This window comes from Eucalyptus grandis, chromosome 9, assembly GCF_016545825.1.
Source record: "Eucalyptus grandis isolate ANBG69807.140 chromosome 9, ASM1654582v1, whole genome shotgun sequence".
In the NCBI taxonomy this organism is placed as follows: Eukaryota; Viridiplantae; Streptophyta; class Magnoliopsida; order Myrtales; family Myrtaceae; genus Eucalyptus; species Eucalyptus grandis.
In genome coordinates this window covers 43647994-43666270 of record NC_052620.1, presented here as the reverse complement: position 1 = coordinate 43666270, position 18277 = coordinate 43647994, and the positions used below count along the sequence as shown (strand labels likewise).

The window sequence follows — 18277 nt, the reverse complement described above, 5'->3', positions numbered from 1 at the left end:
CTTTTTTTTTTTTTTTTTTGCTCTTTTTGGCTAATGGTGACGCTAATCGAAACCAGGAAGCAGCTTCTCTAAAAGGAGGTGTTTAGGGCGATACGTGTGTATATATATGTCCATCCTGTGATAGTATGTTATTTCCATGCGAATTCTTGAAATCTCGGCATCCCCTCACCTTTTATGAAGAAATCACAGCTTCATGTTCCTATTATTCTTATATTAAGATGATATCTTACGTTAACTTTACTTTGGAGATGACAATTTGTATCTCAATTCCAGCACCACCCCACCCCCACCCCCACCCACCTAAAGATTCTGGCAAGCAATTCCAAATTTAAGCTGAGGAGACATTGAATTCCAACTTTGAAAAGTTATATTTTACTTTTGAAATTATAGATTTGTTTCGCCACTTACCACCATTAATTTCTTTTCGTCATATTTATGTCTCGACTACATCTTATTTCTAAGATTTACACTAAAAGGTGAATCTATCATCACAGTCCATGTAGCTTACTACACAATTTTTTCAGGTGAAGAGACCAAAATATACCTAATGACTCATCTATATCTGGAGTTACTATTCGTATGCCAAGTCCTTCATTGGCACCAATTTTTTTATAACTAAAAAGTGGGAAAGGCGACTACCATGACTACCTCTTATGGACATTACTAAAAAAGGTTTCAAACTTGCTATAGATAATTCGTTTTGAAACATAAGTGCCGAGTCCACCCATATTATGTATAAGTCTATTACCATAATCCTACCAGCAAACAAATTCGACATTCACTTCGATTGAAAGGGCAAGCAATGTGTCAGCTCCATTTAACTAAATTGACCTTGCCCATTTGGTGGTTCACAGGGGGTTGGATATGATCTTTAGTAAAAAAATCAGGGAACTATTGTACTTTTTTTCAAAGAAAGAAAAATTTGTTTGAGATAAATTTCAAACCCAAGAAGGCTAAGTAATCTATTAATACCATAATTATAACGCCACAAATTATCTCACATAGTATGTTTTTCTGAAGAAACAATTGTACTACTTAAAGCTAAGCTCGATTCTCAAGTTGACGCATCCTAAAACTGACTTTGATAATAACCTCCTTAGGGTTGATCGTCCTTAATTAGCAGGTAATGGTACATTTCTTCCTCACTCCACGTCTGCCCTCCTTCTCACCGCTTTGCTCAACTCGAAGCTAGTAGCTAATTTGACTACCTGACCTCCTCGTACTCTTAAACATCCCATCTCAAAGTCGCTAGCTAGTAGCTAGTGCGCGAGTGATGGACACACCCACACTAGCGATACTTGGGGTTCCGAAAAATGTGTGCAAAGGGAGCTCGTTAAAAGGACAACTGGGAGGTAGCGCATCGTATGTAAGTGAAGGAAGAAGAACCCAAGAAAAAGATTATTAGAAATGTCATAATTTGTAATGATGCTTATCTTAACACTAAAACTTTTCGAGCAATCACTTAGATATCACATAGCCAAAAAAAATATCCACTTATATGCCTTCGATGACGACATCTAGCAATTCATCTTTACATAACCTTTAGTTATTAATTTTTTGACTCCCATGTGTTTTTTTTTTTAAAAGAAATTGAAACCAAAGTGGACAATTTTTGGTCCAACCTGGCAAACTGACTCTCTCTCTCTCTCTCTGGAGTTGAAAGAGCAACGCTCTGATTCCATGATGGAGAAATAAAGCTGCGTCTCGACCTCTGGTTCTCCTTCATGATGCTCCAAATCTGGTTACCACAACTCGGGAGATGAAACCATGAGTCGAGGATTTGAGACGCGGTAAAGATGAAGACAAGGTCGGCGAGACGCACCGGTTAATAAGTCCACATTCTCGTAGGACCTTGAGGAGATGGTGGAGATCGTGGTGCAGCCTGTTGATGATATACACACCTAAAGACCCCACCTTCAACAATCAGGGGAAGCTTCACAGGATGCCCCTTTCAGTTTGCCTTGTTTCAAGAATCACCTTGAATTAGAACACCACTCACTTAAATCTTGATTTTTTTTTTTTTTTGTGAAAAAGGCAACAAAGACTAGCGATTTTAAAGCATATATAAAGAATTCTGCAAGATCATCCTTACTTGGAGAAGAAGATTTTTCACCCAGATCACACTTGCCCTATCTTCCCTCTCTGCGTCATCTTCCTCACCCACTAAAGTCTCGCAACTCCTCTTCTTCGATGACCTCGATGTGCTCTCTCTGTTGCTGATAATCATCTACAATTTTACAAGTAATTTCAATCGATAGGATTGGGCTTTGTTACTCGGCCTAATTTAGCCCCAATTTGTCATTTTTGGGAGAAGAACAAGGGCTAACAACGTCGTTTATTGCTAATTGAGATTCTCTAGTGAGCCACCTTAGCCAATTTATTATAAACTAATGCCACCTCATATTTCTGGCATTCCAAATCGAAATCAGCCCTTAAGTGATTTTTATTTTTTATTTTTTTTTTATTTTTATGAAAGTGATCCGTCAAAAAGCTGAAATGCAAAAGTAAAAGATAATATAAAAATTATGGTACTTATAGTGTTATTTTTCCATTTCATGAAAATAACACAAGTCGTAAATTCATAATTCTTTTAAGATAGAGATACCATTGTGATAAGAAAAAACTTAAAAAATCGAATGCAATTCATGATAAGTAAATGTAAAGCTTTTTGCTAAAACATTATATTTCGAATTGAGAACCATGGAAGATTGAATTTGTTGTGTGACAGATTTTTACCTTGATTATACCCCAGTAAGACTTTTGTTTTGCTAGACAAGAGGTCCAAGAGTCTTTTTGAAGATCTTTTAAAACTTCGTCTTCCATGGGAGGGGAGGGGGCCACTCCCATGGCAGAATGAACTATAATAGTGTAATTGCATAAGATATGGACCACTAAAAAATTGCCATTCAACTCTAAAATCTCACTAGATTAATACATTTAATTAGGGGAATAAAGTGAAATTTCTTTTGAAGGGTCTCAAATGCCATTTTTGCCATCCTATAAACAAGAATACAATTGTTAGTAGAGAAAAAAAAAAAACTATTTCAGAACCAATTTGACTCGGACCTTTTGCCACCTTTATTTTACTTTCAGATCAAGGAATTAATATATTCACATCCTCTCTCTCTCTCTCTCAAACCTTTTGATAGGGGTATTCCCGGAAGCTTGACACTTGAAGCTCTATATAGCTCGAGATGCCTTCTCCTTATTGAAAGAATTGTTGTTGCTGCATTCTTTATAAAGTGGGTTGCCATCTAGACGCCATCCCCTAAATCAATAGGAGAAGTTTCCTATCTAGTAACTCCTACTATCTTTTTAATTCTTTCTCTCCATAAAGGGGGATAATATTTATGGATTTCCTAAATGCCATCGAGTATTGAACATGCCTTGCTACGCATGGGCTTTGTATTTCAAAGTTTATTGCGAATTCATGCTTACTAAAAGTCTTTCTATACTTTTGCAAAATATAGTATTATTAGAACTAACTTTGGCAATAACCATGAAATTTAATAAATATAAATATATATCATGTTAAAACCATATAACTCAATTTGACAGATTATTAAAGATTTTTGGGTTTATCTTTCTAATATATAAATTTACCATATATAAACCATTCTATATATCATGTTCCACTAAAATTGAATTGATCATGGACCCCATTTACTTATTTATACCATTATTGAATTTTGCTGCATCTTATTTTATATGGAATCAAAGTAATCTAGTTCATTGTGTTGTAGTATTGATTCAAGTACACAATTATAGATATTTTCTTGATCACATAACAAAACGTGCGTTGTACCGTTGATTTTATAGGTATATTTTGTTGTATTTTTTTGGAAAGTGTCCGTATATTCTTTTGTATGTTTATCGCAAGGGCCAAAGTCAATATTAGTATAAACAGAGAGTCTTTGAGAAGAGTGTGGAAAGGAGAAAACAGAAGAATCTGAAGTGGATGTTACGGGGTCATTGCACTGCACTTGCTTTGTGCTTTTCTTACCTTGTTAAACTTCATATTCTCGTGGGCGGCTCCTGTGCATAGCTTTTGTCTCCAACATATATTCCAGCTTAGAGCTTACAAGGTCTGCAAACACTCCGGGCTTACTTCTGAACCAACTTAGCCGTGGGAGCGGCGTTGGCGGTGGCGGTGGCGATGGGGAGTGAGTCGGGATCTCTGGAATACACGCCTACATGGATAGTTGCGGGTGTATGCTTCGTCATTGTTTTTCTCTCTCTTTGCGCTGAACGAGGCCTTCACTGGCTTGGCAAGGTCAGTTATACACAGTATGCGTTCCTGATAATTTCGTGATTCTAGTGCAATTGCATCTGATCTTTCTAAAATCGAACTGGATGATGCTGCAGCTCTTAGAGAAGAAGAAGAAAGACGCCCTGCTCCAGGCCCTACAAAAATTAAAAGACGGTGGTCCATTCATTTTCAACCATTGATTCACATTGCCTACCATGCTTTGCATCCCTACCGCATTCTTTCTGGTCACCAAGGAAAAAATTAAACGATTTGACATCCTTATGAATATCAAAATGTCATATATTTAGTAAATTATCAACATATACCTTGGATCTGACATGCACTATTTTTCACATTCTTGTCCAGAATTGATGCTCTTAGGGTTCATTTCGTTTCTATTAACCGTTTTCCAAAGCGTACTTAGTCGAATATGCATCTCTAAACATCTGGCCTCGCACATGCACCCGTGCAAGAAGCAACCTTCAGAGATCGCCACTCATGGAGAACTTTCGCTGACAAGAAAATATAGGAGAGGACTTTTATCAACGGATGAGAGTGTGGAGATCTGTGCACATAAGGTATGCTGTTACGGAAAGCGGATGACTTCTCTTAAATATGGGAAATATCTCCATTGATATTTCGAGTGAGCAGCTCAGTTTGCGGCAAATAATGATATCGTGTATGCCTCGAAATGTGTACAGGGACAGGTTCCAATATTGTCGATAGAGGCGTTACATCAACTTCACATATTCATCTTTGTATTGGCAGTCGTCCATGTTTTCTTTTGTGTGACTACTATGGTTCTTGGCGGAGCAAGGGTAATTCTCATTTTTACAACATGAATAATGTCGGCTCTCCGATGCTTTCGCGACAATTTCCTTGCATCACAGCCATCCCTTCTCACATTATGCAGATCCGCCGGTGGAAAAATTGGGACGACTCAATTCGAAAGGAAGAGGACAAGGTATTCTAAGGCCTTCCACACACCCCAAGATATAGAAGTGGTAGAAGTTGCAATTACATCCCATTTATATGTGTGTGTGATCACGGGCTCACCACGATCCAACCTGGACATGCACGAATAGTTGAAGTGACCCATTTTCATTCATTTTCAAATGGAAAGACATTACCTAATTACATTCAATTTTTTTATAACTAGCACAAATAGTTGATACGAACACGATAGCAAACACAAATTGCCAGCTCCCTGGACATGCAAGCAATTCATATTTTCCTGGGTCTGGCATAACCACTTATATATGATGATGAGTTCTTTACAGTTCGCTACAAATCAGGTGTTGCTCACTCTTTCGCTAACTTTTGAGTAATTTATGAGTGACGATGGAATCTGAATCCACTTGCTACTACTACAAGAGACCGTCCGTAAACGGTTTCTTAGCATGTATATACATGACGCATATTAGCAAGAAGGCACACTAAACACGATGGAGCTAATTCTTTAAGCAAATGCACGCTGCAGCCGCAGATGTTGATCATCGCCGCCATCATGAGATCTTCAGACAGCGCGCAAGTGGATATTGGAGGAAAGCAGCTGTTGTGAGCTGGATGGTAAGTCTTGCTGTACTCATATGCTGATGCACATTATTTTTATGGCATATGGCCTAATTTACAAATGCAAATAGGTGATTGTAGGATTTAACACGGCGTACACTTCATATTTCACTACTTGATTACCTCCTTGTTGTTGCCATGATGACAGTTTCGCATTGCAGATTTCATTTGTGAAACAATTCTATGGTTCTGTCACCGAGTCAGACTATATCACTCTGCGACGCGGATTTAAAATGGTGAGAATACATAGTGGTTGATATCTATTTATATCTGGATTTGGGTCAGTAGGGTTGATGATCATGCTCTTTTATTTTGGATGTACACATTTGCATGTATGCAGGCCCATATGCCTTTCGTACCTGAATCGCAATTTGATTTTTACTACCACATGATGCAAATTCTTGAAGGTGATTTTATAAAAATAGTCAGCATAAGGTAATCCCTCTGCCATTGTTTCACTCTGACTCCAATTTAACTTTGAAAATTCAATATCGCCGGGCAACTCGCTGTTTACCTGGTGCAGCTGGTTCTTTTGGCTATTCATCGTCGTATTTTTGCTACTAAATGTGCAAGGTAATCTCCCAGCAACCCACCACACTCTTCTCACATATATACTTTTATTTCAACTGCGCCCAAGGCTCTTGTTTTCCCAAATTCGTGCAGGATGGAACACGTACTTTTGGCTGTCGTTTCTGCCATTAATCGTAAGTGAATTGGCAATCTTTCCTAATCCCAGAGATTCCAGTTTTAGGTTCAAAGTTGATGGCGGTGATTAGCAAAAATGTGAAAAGTTGAATTGAACTGCAGCTTTTGCTCCTTGTTGGAGCTAAACTGGAGCATATAATAATGCGCTTAGCTCAGGAGTTGGACAGTACTGATCCTGATCATGAAGCCGCTAGAGTGAAGCCCTCTGATGATCACTTTTGGTTTCATCGGCCCGGAATTATTCTTTGGCTGATTCAATTCATTTTGTTTCAAAATTCTTTTGAGATTGCCTTTTTCTTCTGGATATGGGTAAATAAACAAATCCTACTCACGTAAAAGTTGCTGATGATCATGAGCAGTCTACTCAAAATAAATCTATGCTTTCTTACTAGAGCACTTACGGAATCCACTCGTGCATTATGGAAAAGCGTGGTTTCATCATCACAAGACTCATAATGGGGTAAAAATAATAATGCAGGAACTAATAGCTCCTCCTCCTTTCCCTTGGATGATTTCTTCTACTAACTCCGAACATCATAATTTACTGCTTGCTTTTTCAGAGTTATTGTTCAAGTCCTCTGCAGCTACAGTACCCTGCCTCTGTACGCTCTAGTCTCTCAGGTCAGCAATTTGTATGATTATCGAGACATGCTGTTGCGTTACTAGAGATGCATTAGTTACGTATCTGCAATATCTAAAGCCATGCGAGGCTTTGTGTGAAGCTGAGAAGCTACTTGTCTGCCCGTGTGAATTAGATGGGAACCTCGTACAAGTTTGGTCCCCGTCTCAAACACCACATAGGGGGTTGGTTTGATGAAAAAAAGCACAAAGGCGACCACCCATCTGGAGGAGCAACCGCTTCACATTCGCACAGAATGGCCACGCAATCATTGGAAACCTTTCATGTGGCCGAGCAAGCGCAGGATATTATTGATGAAGCTACTGCAGTGATTGAAGTCAAGAATGGTCTCTGATGTCTCTCGAGTTACCAGGCTCGAAACTCCATTTTTACTCTTAAAAATCATGGACACGGTGATGGCTTCGTGTACCATTTTTGGGGTACTTGGACGCCCATATCACATGTTAATGTGAACTACGATGTTCTAAGCCCAGAAAATAAAATAAAAAAAAGTTCAGCAATGGCTCCCAATCGACAACTCTGCAATAGGCAATGGCATGGCTGTTTGGTGGGAGTGCTCAATTGGGATTGGCTTTGCTTTAGCAGTATACTGGAGGGAGCAAATCGATTCAAAGATTAAAAACGAGAGCCCCCACCCCCATATGGCTAAATCAGACACCACTTTTAGACATAGGCACAAAGGTACTTACGTTGGAGATGACAGTTTGTAACCCAATTCCAACACCAACCCACCTAAAGATCCAGGCAAGCAATTCAAAATTTATATTGGAGATGACAATTTGTATCTCAATTCCAGCAGCACCCAACCCACCTAAAGATCCTGGCAAGCAATCTGATATTTAAGATAGTAAGATATTAAATCCGAAATATGTAAAGTTATATTTTACTTTCGAAACTATTGATTTGTTTCGGCCAATTACTACCATTAACTTCTTTGTCATATTTATGTCTTGACTACAACTTATTTCTAAGATTTACATCAAATGGTGAATCTATTTCCACGGTCCATGTAACTTGCTACAAAATTATTTTTAGGTGAAGAGACCAAAATATACCTAATGACTCATCTATATTTGGAGTTACTATTCGTATGCCAAACTTGTTTTCACTCCAATCCACGCCAAGTCCTTCATTGACTTTAATTTTTGTATAACTAAAAAGGTGGGAAAGGCAACTAGCACGACTATCTCTTCTGGACATTACTAAAAAGGATTCCACATAGGATCATTCATTTTGAGACATAAGTTCTAAGTCTACTGTGACATATCTATTACCACAGTCCTACCGGCAAACAAATCTAACATTCACTTTAGCTGGAAGGGCAAGCATTGGGCCGTTTCCACTTGGAAATCAACTCGACCTTGCCTAGTTGGTGGTTCACAAGGGGCCTGGACAGGATCTTCGATAAAAAATTTGGGAACCATTGTACTTTGTTTCAAAGAAAGAAAGATATGTTTGAGATAAGTTTCAAACCTAAGAAGGTTAGTTAATCTATTAATACCTTAACTATCATGTCACGGATTATTTCACATAGTATGTTTTTCTAAAGAAACGGTTGTATTACTTAAAAATAAGTTTGATTCTCGAACTGACCAGGCTTGTAATTGACTCTAATAAGATAGGTTTTAGGTTCTTACCTTGAAAATTACCTCCATGGATTCGTTCATCCTTATTAGCCGATACTGGTGCATTTCTTTCTCACCCCACATCCGCCCTCCTTCTCACCGATTTGCTCAACTCAAGTCCTAAACCCCATGCCAATGGTATCCCAATAGGTCAACTAGTCAAACTCCTCGTACTCTGACATCCCATCTCAAAGTCGCTAGTCAGTGCATGAGCGATAAATGCACCGGCACTCGCAAGACTTGGGGTTCTGACTGCGTGCAAACGGAGCATGTCAAAAGGACAATTGGGAGGTAGTGCATTGTATGTAAGCCAAGGAAAAAGAATGAATATTCGCTAGATTTGATAAGGGAAAAGATTATTGGATGTGCCATAATTTCATATGGTGCTCATTTTAGTATTAAATCTTTTCAAACAGTTACTAAAGTGTTACATCAGTGAAAAAATGTCCATTTTTTTACTCCAATGTGGTTTTTTAAGAAGAAATTGAAACCCAACATGGACCATTTTCGTCCAATCTGGCATCGTGAACAAAATCCCCCTCTCTCTCTCTCATGATGCTCGAAATCTCGTCACCACAACTCGGGAGACAAAATCGGAAGCCTAGGGGAAGAAGGGGTCGATTCTTCGAGGCTAGAGGACGAAGAGAAGGCCTTGCAATGAAGATGAAACCATGAGTAGAGGATTTGAGAGAGACGCGGTGAAGATGAAGACGAGGTCGGCGAGATACATCGGTCAAATCCACATTCTTGTAGGACCTTGAGGAGATCTTGAAGATCGTGCGCGGCCTATGCCTGATATACACACCAAAAGACCCCATCTTCAACAATCATGGGAAGCTTCACATGATGCCTTTCAGCTTGCCTTGTTTCAAGAATCACCTTGAATTAGAACACCAATCACTTAATTCTTGATTTTTTCTGTGAAAAAGAGAACTGAGACTTGCATGAATTGCAAGTTCTTCGGTTTTTTAGCATCTACAAAGATTCCCGCAAGATCGTCCTCACCTGGACAAGATTTTTCACTCAAATCACGCTTGCCCTCGTCGGCCATCTCTGCGTCATCTTCCTTACCCATTTAAGTCTTGCAACTCCTCTTCTTCAATGACCTCGATATTCTCTCTCTCTTGCATATAATCATCTACAATTTTATAAGTAATATCGCGACCTAATTTTTGAGTGCACCACATGCTAATGAATTATTAAGCTTAAACTTAACTTAGATTCTCCTAAACCCATATCAATTCACAACTTATGTTCAAATTCCACGACTTATGTTCAAATTCTTAACATGCAAATAGATTTTATTTATGAGTTGCCACTAATATATTTTTTTGTGAGTCGATTAGAAATCAAGTAAAAGTAACGGGAGTTTACTTTACTCCCATGAACCAGATGTTATAGGTATGGGAACTTGGTTACACTAGATTTTTCTAATACCCTTTCAGTACCATTCTTTTATTTTCAAAAATTTTTTTTTGCAGACAGCTTAAATTGATTTCAAATCTATTTTCTTAACGAGCGAGACGATCATGCGGGTGCGCAAAACACCAATTTAATATCCAGATAAATAATGAATAAATTGCAAAAACTTACCTCAAAACAACGAAAGCATCTGCAATGTTAAATTAGAATCCATATCAATAACTCTAGATATGATTTTTAATTAACATGCAATTTTTTTTTTTTGTTTTCACTTGATTAATGAAAATCATGCAATATGCGATGCAATATTAACTAAATGACCTAATTCTAATGTCATACAATTTCTAATTAAATGAATCTAGCAACAATCATTAAATAGCATGCATCTAATTCTAAATGACATGCAATGACATTTTTATTTTCTTTTTTTTTAAATGTAATATATCCTAAAGATTGAAACTAACTTATTCTAAGACATTTTTTTGTATTTTTCATGAAATTCGAAATTAGAAAAATGTAAAAATTTATCTAACTAAATTAAGATTCTATCCAACTTATATTAATGATAAAGTCAGGCTAAACCCTAATTAAAACCAAGATATTATCTTAACTTAGCAACCTCTAATCTAAGATGCGATCAATCCTAATCTACATGGGATACAAAAGCAATTTTTCTTTTATGCTTTTGAGATAAATAGAACTAAAAGATAAACATCAAACCATCCATAGACATCAAAAATGCTATCCACCATTCGAATTGAAATGCAAACTTGATTATTTTGCTAATAAAATCGATAAATTAACCTTAAGCCTTAAAGATATCGATAAATTGACCTTAAACTTTAAATATATCAATTTTATTCCCGCGAATAATTATTCCATCTAAAACTTTACAGATAGAATAAAAATTCATGTGGTTGCGATTTGAATGCTACATCAAGGAATTTCGATCATGCATTAGAAAATTAATCAAACAAAGAAATAAAACATCAAAAGTAAAATAAGATAAAGTAAATCTACCTAATAAAATAAGTCCACCTAAAAAAATAAAATAAAAATCTCTACCTAAATTGAATTTTTTTCAAAGACCCAAACGGTGAGGTGGATCACGATGGAGGCTCGGCACGGCTAGGGACGGTGCAAGGGCAGCGGCTGCGGTGGTAGGTCACCCAAGGGCTCCGGTGAGGGTGATGGGCACGGTCGTCGGAGCTCTGGCGAGGTCCGGCGAAGGTAGACCTGCAACAAAACAGGGGATCGCTGGGGCAGTAGCTGATGGCGCAGCGAGGACAGCAGCAGGCTCGGATCAGGGGTAGCGGCTCGTCGCTCGGGCGGAGGGCTCGGTTGGCAGATGCGGCGGTCGCGGCTAGTCGTGGTTCAGGCAGGAGCAGCGACGTCGGGCTACAGCGGATCGGCAGGGGAAAACTCGCGGAGGCACGGTTACCGGCAGAGGTGTGGAGCGGCGGTGCGAGATCTCGCAGGTTGCAGCGGTGGAGCTTCGGGCGGAGGGCAGCAGGAGGCACGGCAGCAGGGGCGTCGGATGGTCGGATCTATGCCGGGCGATCGTGGACGACCGGCGAAGTGGCAGTGACTAGTGGCACGGCTGGGTCGCGGTGAGGCGAGCGCAGCGCGGTTGGGGAAGAGCCGGCCGGTCGGTTGCAGATGCTGAGCAGCGAACTTGGGAAGACAATGAACAGTAAAGGGTCAAATCACTTCCTTCTTCTTCTTCTTCTTCTTCTGCTATTTCTGCCTTTACGCGCTTGCCCTTCTGTCTCTGTATTCTCTCGGGCCCTTTTCTTTTCACTTTTCACTTCTTTCTTTTTCTTTTTCGTTGATCAAAAGAAAACCCTCGAAAAAGCCCCTCCAGTCATGAATAATGCAGCTCTCTTTTATAGTGATCCCAGACGGTCGCTTTGTATGATATTTGTCGAGTCTCCATCTTAAAAGCGGTAAATCAAATGTGATTTCGCAATCAACTCAATTTTGCTCAGATTTTTTTTTTTTAATAAATTTTTTTGTCATTTATTCACTTGATTTTTAAATTACTTCTACATTTAATAAAATTCAAATATTCATTAGAATTTCAAACTTCCATGTATAATTAATCAAATCAATTTCCCATTTTTTCCATTTTTCATTTTATTTGTTTTGATGCATTTTTTTTAGGAGTTAAAGTCAATTCCTAATTTTTATGTAAAAAATTAATAATTGAATCGTCAAAATTTAGGTGTCAATAGGTAATTTCAATAAATAGGGTTAGGGTTTGCCACTTGGCCTAATTTAGCCCAATTTGTCAATTTGGGAGAAAAACAAGGGCTGAGGACATCATTTTTTCGCTTATTGAATAAATTAATACCATGTCGGAATCGAAGATAGCACTTAAGTATTTTTTTTTTTTTAACCCAAATGATCCATCAAAGAGTTATGATATCGAAGTAAAGATCATATGAAAATTATGATACTTATAGTGTCATTTTTCCATTTCATGAAAATGATGCGAGTCATAAATTCATAACTCATAAGATAGAAATATGGTTGTGACAAAAAAAAAATCCAAAAAATCGAATGCATTTCATGATGAGTAAATGTAGAGCCTTTTGGTAAAACATCATATTCCTTGAATTGAGAACAATGGAAGATTCAATTTGTTGTATATTCCTTGAATTGAGAACAATGGAAGATTGAATTTGTTGTGTGACAGTTTTTCACTTTGATTGTGCCCCCCGGTAAGACTTTTGTTTGACTAGACAAGAGGTCCAAGAGTCTCTTTGAAGAATTTTTAGAACTTCTTCTTCCATATTGAATGAAGTTGAGCTTCCTCCATGAAAACTCAAAAGCACGAGGCCATGGGAGGAGGGAGGCCACTCCCGTCGCAGAATGAGCGGCAATAGTTTTAAGTGGATAAGGTATGGACCACCGAAAAATTGCGGTTCATCTCTAAAATCTCACCAGATTAATACATTTAATCAGGGGGATAAAGTGAAATTTCCTTTTAAGAAGGGGCTCAAATGCCATTTTTGCCATCCTATAAATTAGAATACAATTGTTAGTAGAGAAACTATGAAATGTTTTAAATTAACATATTCACATCCCCTCTCTCAAACCTTTTGATAGGAGTACGCCAGGAAGCTTGACACTTTTAAAGCTCTATACAGCTCAAGATGCCTTCTCCTTATTGAAAGAATTTGTTGTTGCTGCATTCCTTATAGAGTGGGTTGCCATATCGACGCCATCCTCTAAATCAATTGGAGAAGTTTCGTATCTAGTAAGAAGTTTCCTATCTAGTAACTCCTGCTGTCTTTTTTTTTTTTTTTAATTATTTCTCTCCATAAAGGGTGATAATATTTATGGATTTTCTAAATGCCATCGAGTATTGAGCATGCCCGTGCTACGCGTGGGGTTTGTATTTCAAAGTTTGTTGCAAATTCATGTTTACTAAAAATCTTTCTATACTTTAGCAAGACATAGTATTATTGGAGCTAAATTTGGCAATAACCATGAAATTTGATAAATAGAAGTATATATTGTGCTAAAACCGTGTAAATCAACTTGACAGATTATTAAAGATTTTTGGGTTTATTTTTCTAATATATAAATTTACCATATCCCTTTATGGACCATCCTATAATCATGATCCACTAAAATTGAATTGATCATAGACCCTATTTACTTATTTATACCGATCTTGAATTTCGCTACATCTTATTTTATATGGAATCAAAGTAATCGGATTCATCATGTTGTAATATTGATTCAAGTTCACAATTATAGATATTCTATTGATCTCATAAGAAATTGTGTGTAGTAACATTGATTTTATAGGTATATTTTGAGGTATTGTTTTAGAAAGTGTGCGTATATTCTATTGTATGTTTGTTGCAGGGGTCAAGGTCAATTTTTCTTATAGACAGTGAGTCTTTGAGAAGATTGTGGAAAAAAGAAAACAGAAGAATCTGAAGTGGATGCTGCGGGGTCATTGCACTGCACTTGCTTTGTGCTTTTCTTACCTTGTTAAACTTCATATTCTCGTGGGCGGCAGCTGTGCGTAGCTTTTGTCTCCAGCATATATTCCAGCTTAGAGCTTACAAGGTCTGAACCAATTTAGCCGTGGGAGCAGTGTTGGTGGTGGCGATGGGGAGTGAGCCGGGATCTCTGGAATACACGCCTACATGGATAGTTGCGGGCGTATGCTTCATCATTGTTTTTCTCTCTCTTTGCGCTGAACGAGGCCTTAACCGGCTTGGCAAGGTCAGTTATACACAGTACGTGTTCCTGATAATTTCGTGATTCTAGTGCAATTGCATTTGATCTTCTAAAATCGAACTGGATGATGCTGCAGTTCTTAAAGCGCAAGAAGCAAAACGCTCTGTTTGAGGCCCTACAAAAATTAAAAGAAGGTGGTCCATTCATTTTCAACCATCGATTCACATTGCCTACCATACTGTGCATCCCTACCACATTCTTCGTGGTCACCAAGGAAAAAAGCATAAAAGATTTGACATCCTTGTGAATATCAAAATGTCATATAGTTAGTAAATCATCAACATAAACCCTGGATCTGACATGTACTATTTTTCACATTCTTGTCCAGAATTGATGCTCTTGGGGTTCATCTCGTTTCTGTTATCTGTTTTTCAACACATACTCAGTCGAATATGCATCTCTACACATCTGGCCTCGCACATGCACCCATGCAAGGGGCAACCTTCAGAGATCGCCAGTCATGGAGAACTTTTGCTGACAAGAAACTATAGGAGAGGACTTTTATCAACGGATGAGAGTGTGGAGATCTGTGCACGTAAGGTATGCTGTCATGGAAAATGGATGGCTTCTCTTAAATATGTGAAACATCTCCATTGATATTTCAAGTAAGCATCTCAGTTGGAAAATCTTTTATTGCCATGCGGCAAATACCGATATCGTCTATGCCTCAAAATGTGAACAGGGACAGGTTCCAGTGCTGTCGATAGAGGCGTTACATCAACTTCACATATTCATCTTTGTATTGGCAGTCGTCCATGTCATCTTTTGTGTGACTACTATGGTTCTTGGCGGAGCAAGGGTAATTCTCATTTTCGCAACTTGTATAATGTTGGCTCTCCGATGCTTTCGCGTAGTTTCCTTACATCACAGCCATCCCTTCTCGTGTTTTGCAGATCCGTCAGTGGAAAAATTGGGAAAACTCCCTTCAAAGAAACCCTCCCAAGAAAGGACGAGGTATTCTATAGCCTTCCACACACCTCAAGATATAAGAGCGGTAGAAGTTGCAATTACATACCATATGTATGTCTGTGTGATCACGGGCCCACCACGTTCCAACCTGGACATGCATGAACGGTTGAAGTGACCCGTTTTCATTCATTTTCAATGGAAAAACGTTACCTAATTACATTCATTTTTTTATAACTAGCACGAATAGTTGATACGAACACAATAGCAAACACGAATTGCCAGCTCCTTGGACATGCAAGCAATTCATATTTTCCTGGGTCTGGCATAACCACTTATATATGATGATGAGTTCTTTACGATTAGCTACAAACCAGGTGTTGCTCGCTCTTTCGCTGACTTTGAGTAATTTATGAGTGACGATAGAATCTGAATCCACTTGCCACTACTACAAGAGTTCGTCTGTAAATGGTTTCTTAGCATGTATATACATGACGCATATCAGCAAGAAGGCACACTAAACACGATGGAGCTAATCCTCTCAGCAAATGCATGCAGCAGCCGCAGCCGCAGATGATGCTCATCGCCGCCATCATGAGATCTTCAGACAGCGCGCAAGTGGATATTGGAGGAAAGCAGCTGTTGTGAGCTGGATGGTAAGTCTTACTGTACTCACATGCTGATGCACATTATTTTTATGGCATATGGCATAATTTACAAATGCAAAGGGGTGATTGTAGGATTTAACACGGCGTACACTTCATATTTCACTACTTGATTACCTCATTATTGTTGCCATGATGACCTTTTCGCATTGCAGATTTCGTTTATGAAACAATTCTATGGCTCTATCACCAAGTCCGACTATGTCATTTTGCGACATGGATTTATCATGGTAAGAGTACATAGTGGTTGATATCTATTTATATCTGGATTTGGGTCAGTATGGTCGATGATCATGCTCCATCATTTTCGATGTACACATTTGTATGTATACAGGCCCATTGCCCCAGGCGTCGTGATTTTGATTTTCACGAGTACATGACGCGAACCCTTGAGGGTGATTTTAGAAAGATAGTCAGCATAAGGTAGTCCCTCTGACATTGTTTCACTCTGACTCCAATTTAACTTTGAAATTTCAATATCACCGGGCAATTCGTTGTTTCCCTGGTGCAGCTGGTTCTTTTGGCTATTCATCGTCGTCTTTTTGCTACTAAATGTGCAAGGTAATCTCCCAGCAACCCACCACGCTCTTCTCACATGTATACTTTTATTTCAACTGCGCCCAAGGCTCTTGTTTTCCCAAATTCGTGCAGGATGGAACACATACTTTTGGTTGTCGTTTCTGCCATTAATCGTAAGTGAATTGGCAATCTTTCCTAATCCCAGAGGTTTCAGTTTGAGGTTCAAAGTTGATGGCAGTGATTAGCAAAAATATGAATGGTTGAATTGAACTGCAGCTTTTGCTCCTTGTTGGAGCTGAACTGGAGCACATAATAATGCGCCTAGCTCAGGAGTTGGACAGTATTAATCATGATCATGAAGCCGCTACAGTGAAGCCATCTGATGATCACTTCTGGTTTGGTAGCCCCAGAATTGTTCTTTGGCTGATTGAGTTCATTTTGTTTCAAAATTCTTTCGAGATTGCCTTTTTCTTCTGGATATTGGTAAATAAACAAATCCTACTCACGTAAAAGTTGCTGATGATCATGAGCAGTATACTCAAAACAAACCTATGCTTTCTTACTAGAGCGCTTACGGACTCGACTCATGCATTATGGAGAAGCTTGGTTTCATCATCACGAGACTCATAATGGGGTAAAAGAAATGCAGGAACTAATAGCTCCTCCTCCTTTCCCTTGGAGGATTTATTTTCCTAACTCCGAACATCATAATTTATTGGCATTCTAATCGGGATCAGACCACTTGCTTTTTCAGAGTTATTGTTGAAGTCCTCTGCGGCTACAGTACCCTGCCTCTGTACGCTCTAGTCTCTCAGGTCAGCAATTTGTATGATTATCGCGACATGCTGTCGTGTTACTAGGAATGCATTAGCTACGTATCTGCAATATCTAAAGCCATGTGAGGCTTTGTGTAAAGCTGAGAACCTGCTTGTCTGCCTGTATGAATTAGATGGGAAGCTCGTTCAAGGTCAGTCGCCTTCTCGAAGTCCAACTAAAGGATTGGGTTGAAACGCTTGATGATAAAAAGCGCAAAGGCCCACCTAAAGCAAAGGACGACCGCCCATCTGGAGGAGCAACCGCTTCACATTCGCACAGAATGGCCACGCAATCATTGGAAACCTTTCATGTGGCCGAGCAATCACGGGATGATAGTGTTGATGAAGCTACTCTGGCGATTGAAGTCCAGAACGGTCTCTGATGCCGCTCGAGTACCAGGCTCGAAGCTCCATTTATTATTCTTAAAATCATGGACACGATGATGGCTTCGTGTACCAATTTTGGGGATACCTGCACGCCTATATCACGTATTAATGCGAACTACGATGTTCTAGTTCTAGGCCCAAAATATTTAAATAAATAAATAAACAAAGGTTCAGCAATGGCTCTCGATCGACAACTCTGCAATAGGCATGGCTGTCTGGTGGGAGTGCTCATTTGGGATTTGCTTTGCTCTAGCGGCATATCAAAGGGAGCAAAGCGATTCAAAGAATAAATTCGAGTGAACATCAACTCGAGGTCCGGGAGCCACCACCCTGATACGGCTGAATCAGACGCCACTTCCAGACATAGGGACAACGGTTTACTCCTTCCGATTGTTGCGCTTGGTAGCAACATCAACGCATCAATTGCATAAACGCAAATCAGGAAAATAGGGGAAGGAGCATCTTCGGTCGAGTACAGGCCTAATAATCTCCCTTCAGTTGTTAAATATTTG

The 18277-nt window shown here is 38.9% G+C and overlaps 2 protein-coding genes across 3 annotated transcripts; both read left to right on the top strand.

Moving 5' to 3' along the window:
• The first annotated feature begins 4107 nt into the window (after positions 1–4107).
• On the top strand, positions 4108–7982 carry LOC104420037 (MLO-like protein 13). Its single transcript, XM_039302655.1, has 14 exons — positions 4108–4273; positions 4366–4423; positions 4616–4827; positions 4951–5067; positions 5163–5213; positions 5714–5818; positions 5983–6057; positions 6162–6256; positions 6345–6394; positions 6485–6525; positions 6629–6835; positions 6919–6986; positions 7087–7147; positions 7282–7982. The coding sequence occupies exons 1-14, from the start codon at positions 4157–4159 to the stop codon at positions 7498–7500; spliced, it is 1476 nt and encodes a 491-aa protein (XP_039158589.1). The 5' UTR covers positions 4108–4156; the 3' UTR covers positions 7501–7982.
• Positions 7983–11777: 3795 nt separating this feature from the next.
• LOC104420034 (MLO-like protein 13) lies at positions 11778–17942 on the top strand. Of its 2 annotated transcripts, XM_039301786.1 has the most exons (16): positions 11778–11913; positions 13325–13475; positions 14093–14458; positions 14550–14607; positions 14802–15013; positions 15156–15272; positions 15367–15427; positions 15938–16035; positions 16200–16274; positions 16379–16467; positions 16556–16605; positions 16696–16736; positions 16840–17046; positions 17130–17197; positions 17318–17378; positions 17513–17942. In XM_039301786.1, the coding sequence occupies exons 3-16, from the start codon at positions 14342–14344 to the stop codon at positions 17759–17761; spliced, it is 1503 nt and encodes a 500-aa protein (XP_039157720.1). In that variant the 5' UTR covers positions 11778–11913; positions 13325–13475; positions 14093–14341; the 3' UTR covers positions 17762–17942. The 2 variants fall into 2 exon arrangements, with proteins under 2 accessions (XP_039157720.1, XP_039157721.1); XM_039301787.1 differs by lacking the exon at positions 11778–11913 and having other exon boundaries at positions 12766–13475.
• Positions 17943–18277: the final 335 nt, after the last annotated feature.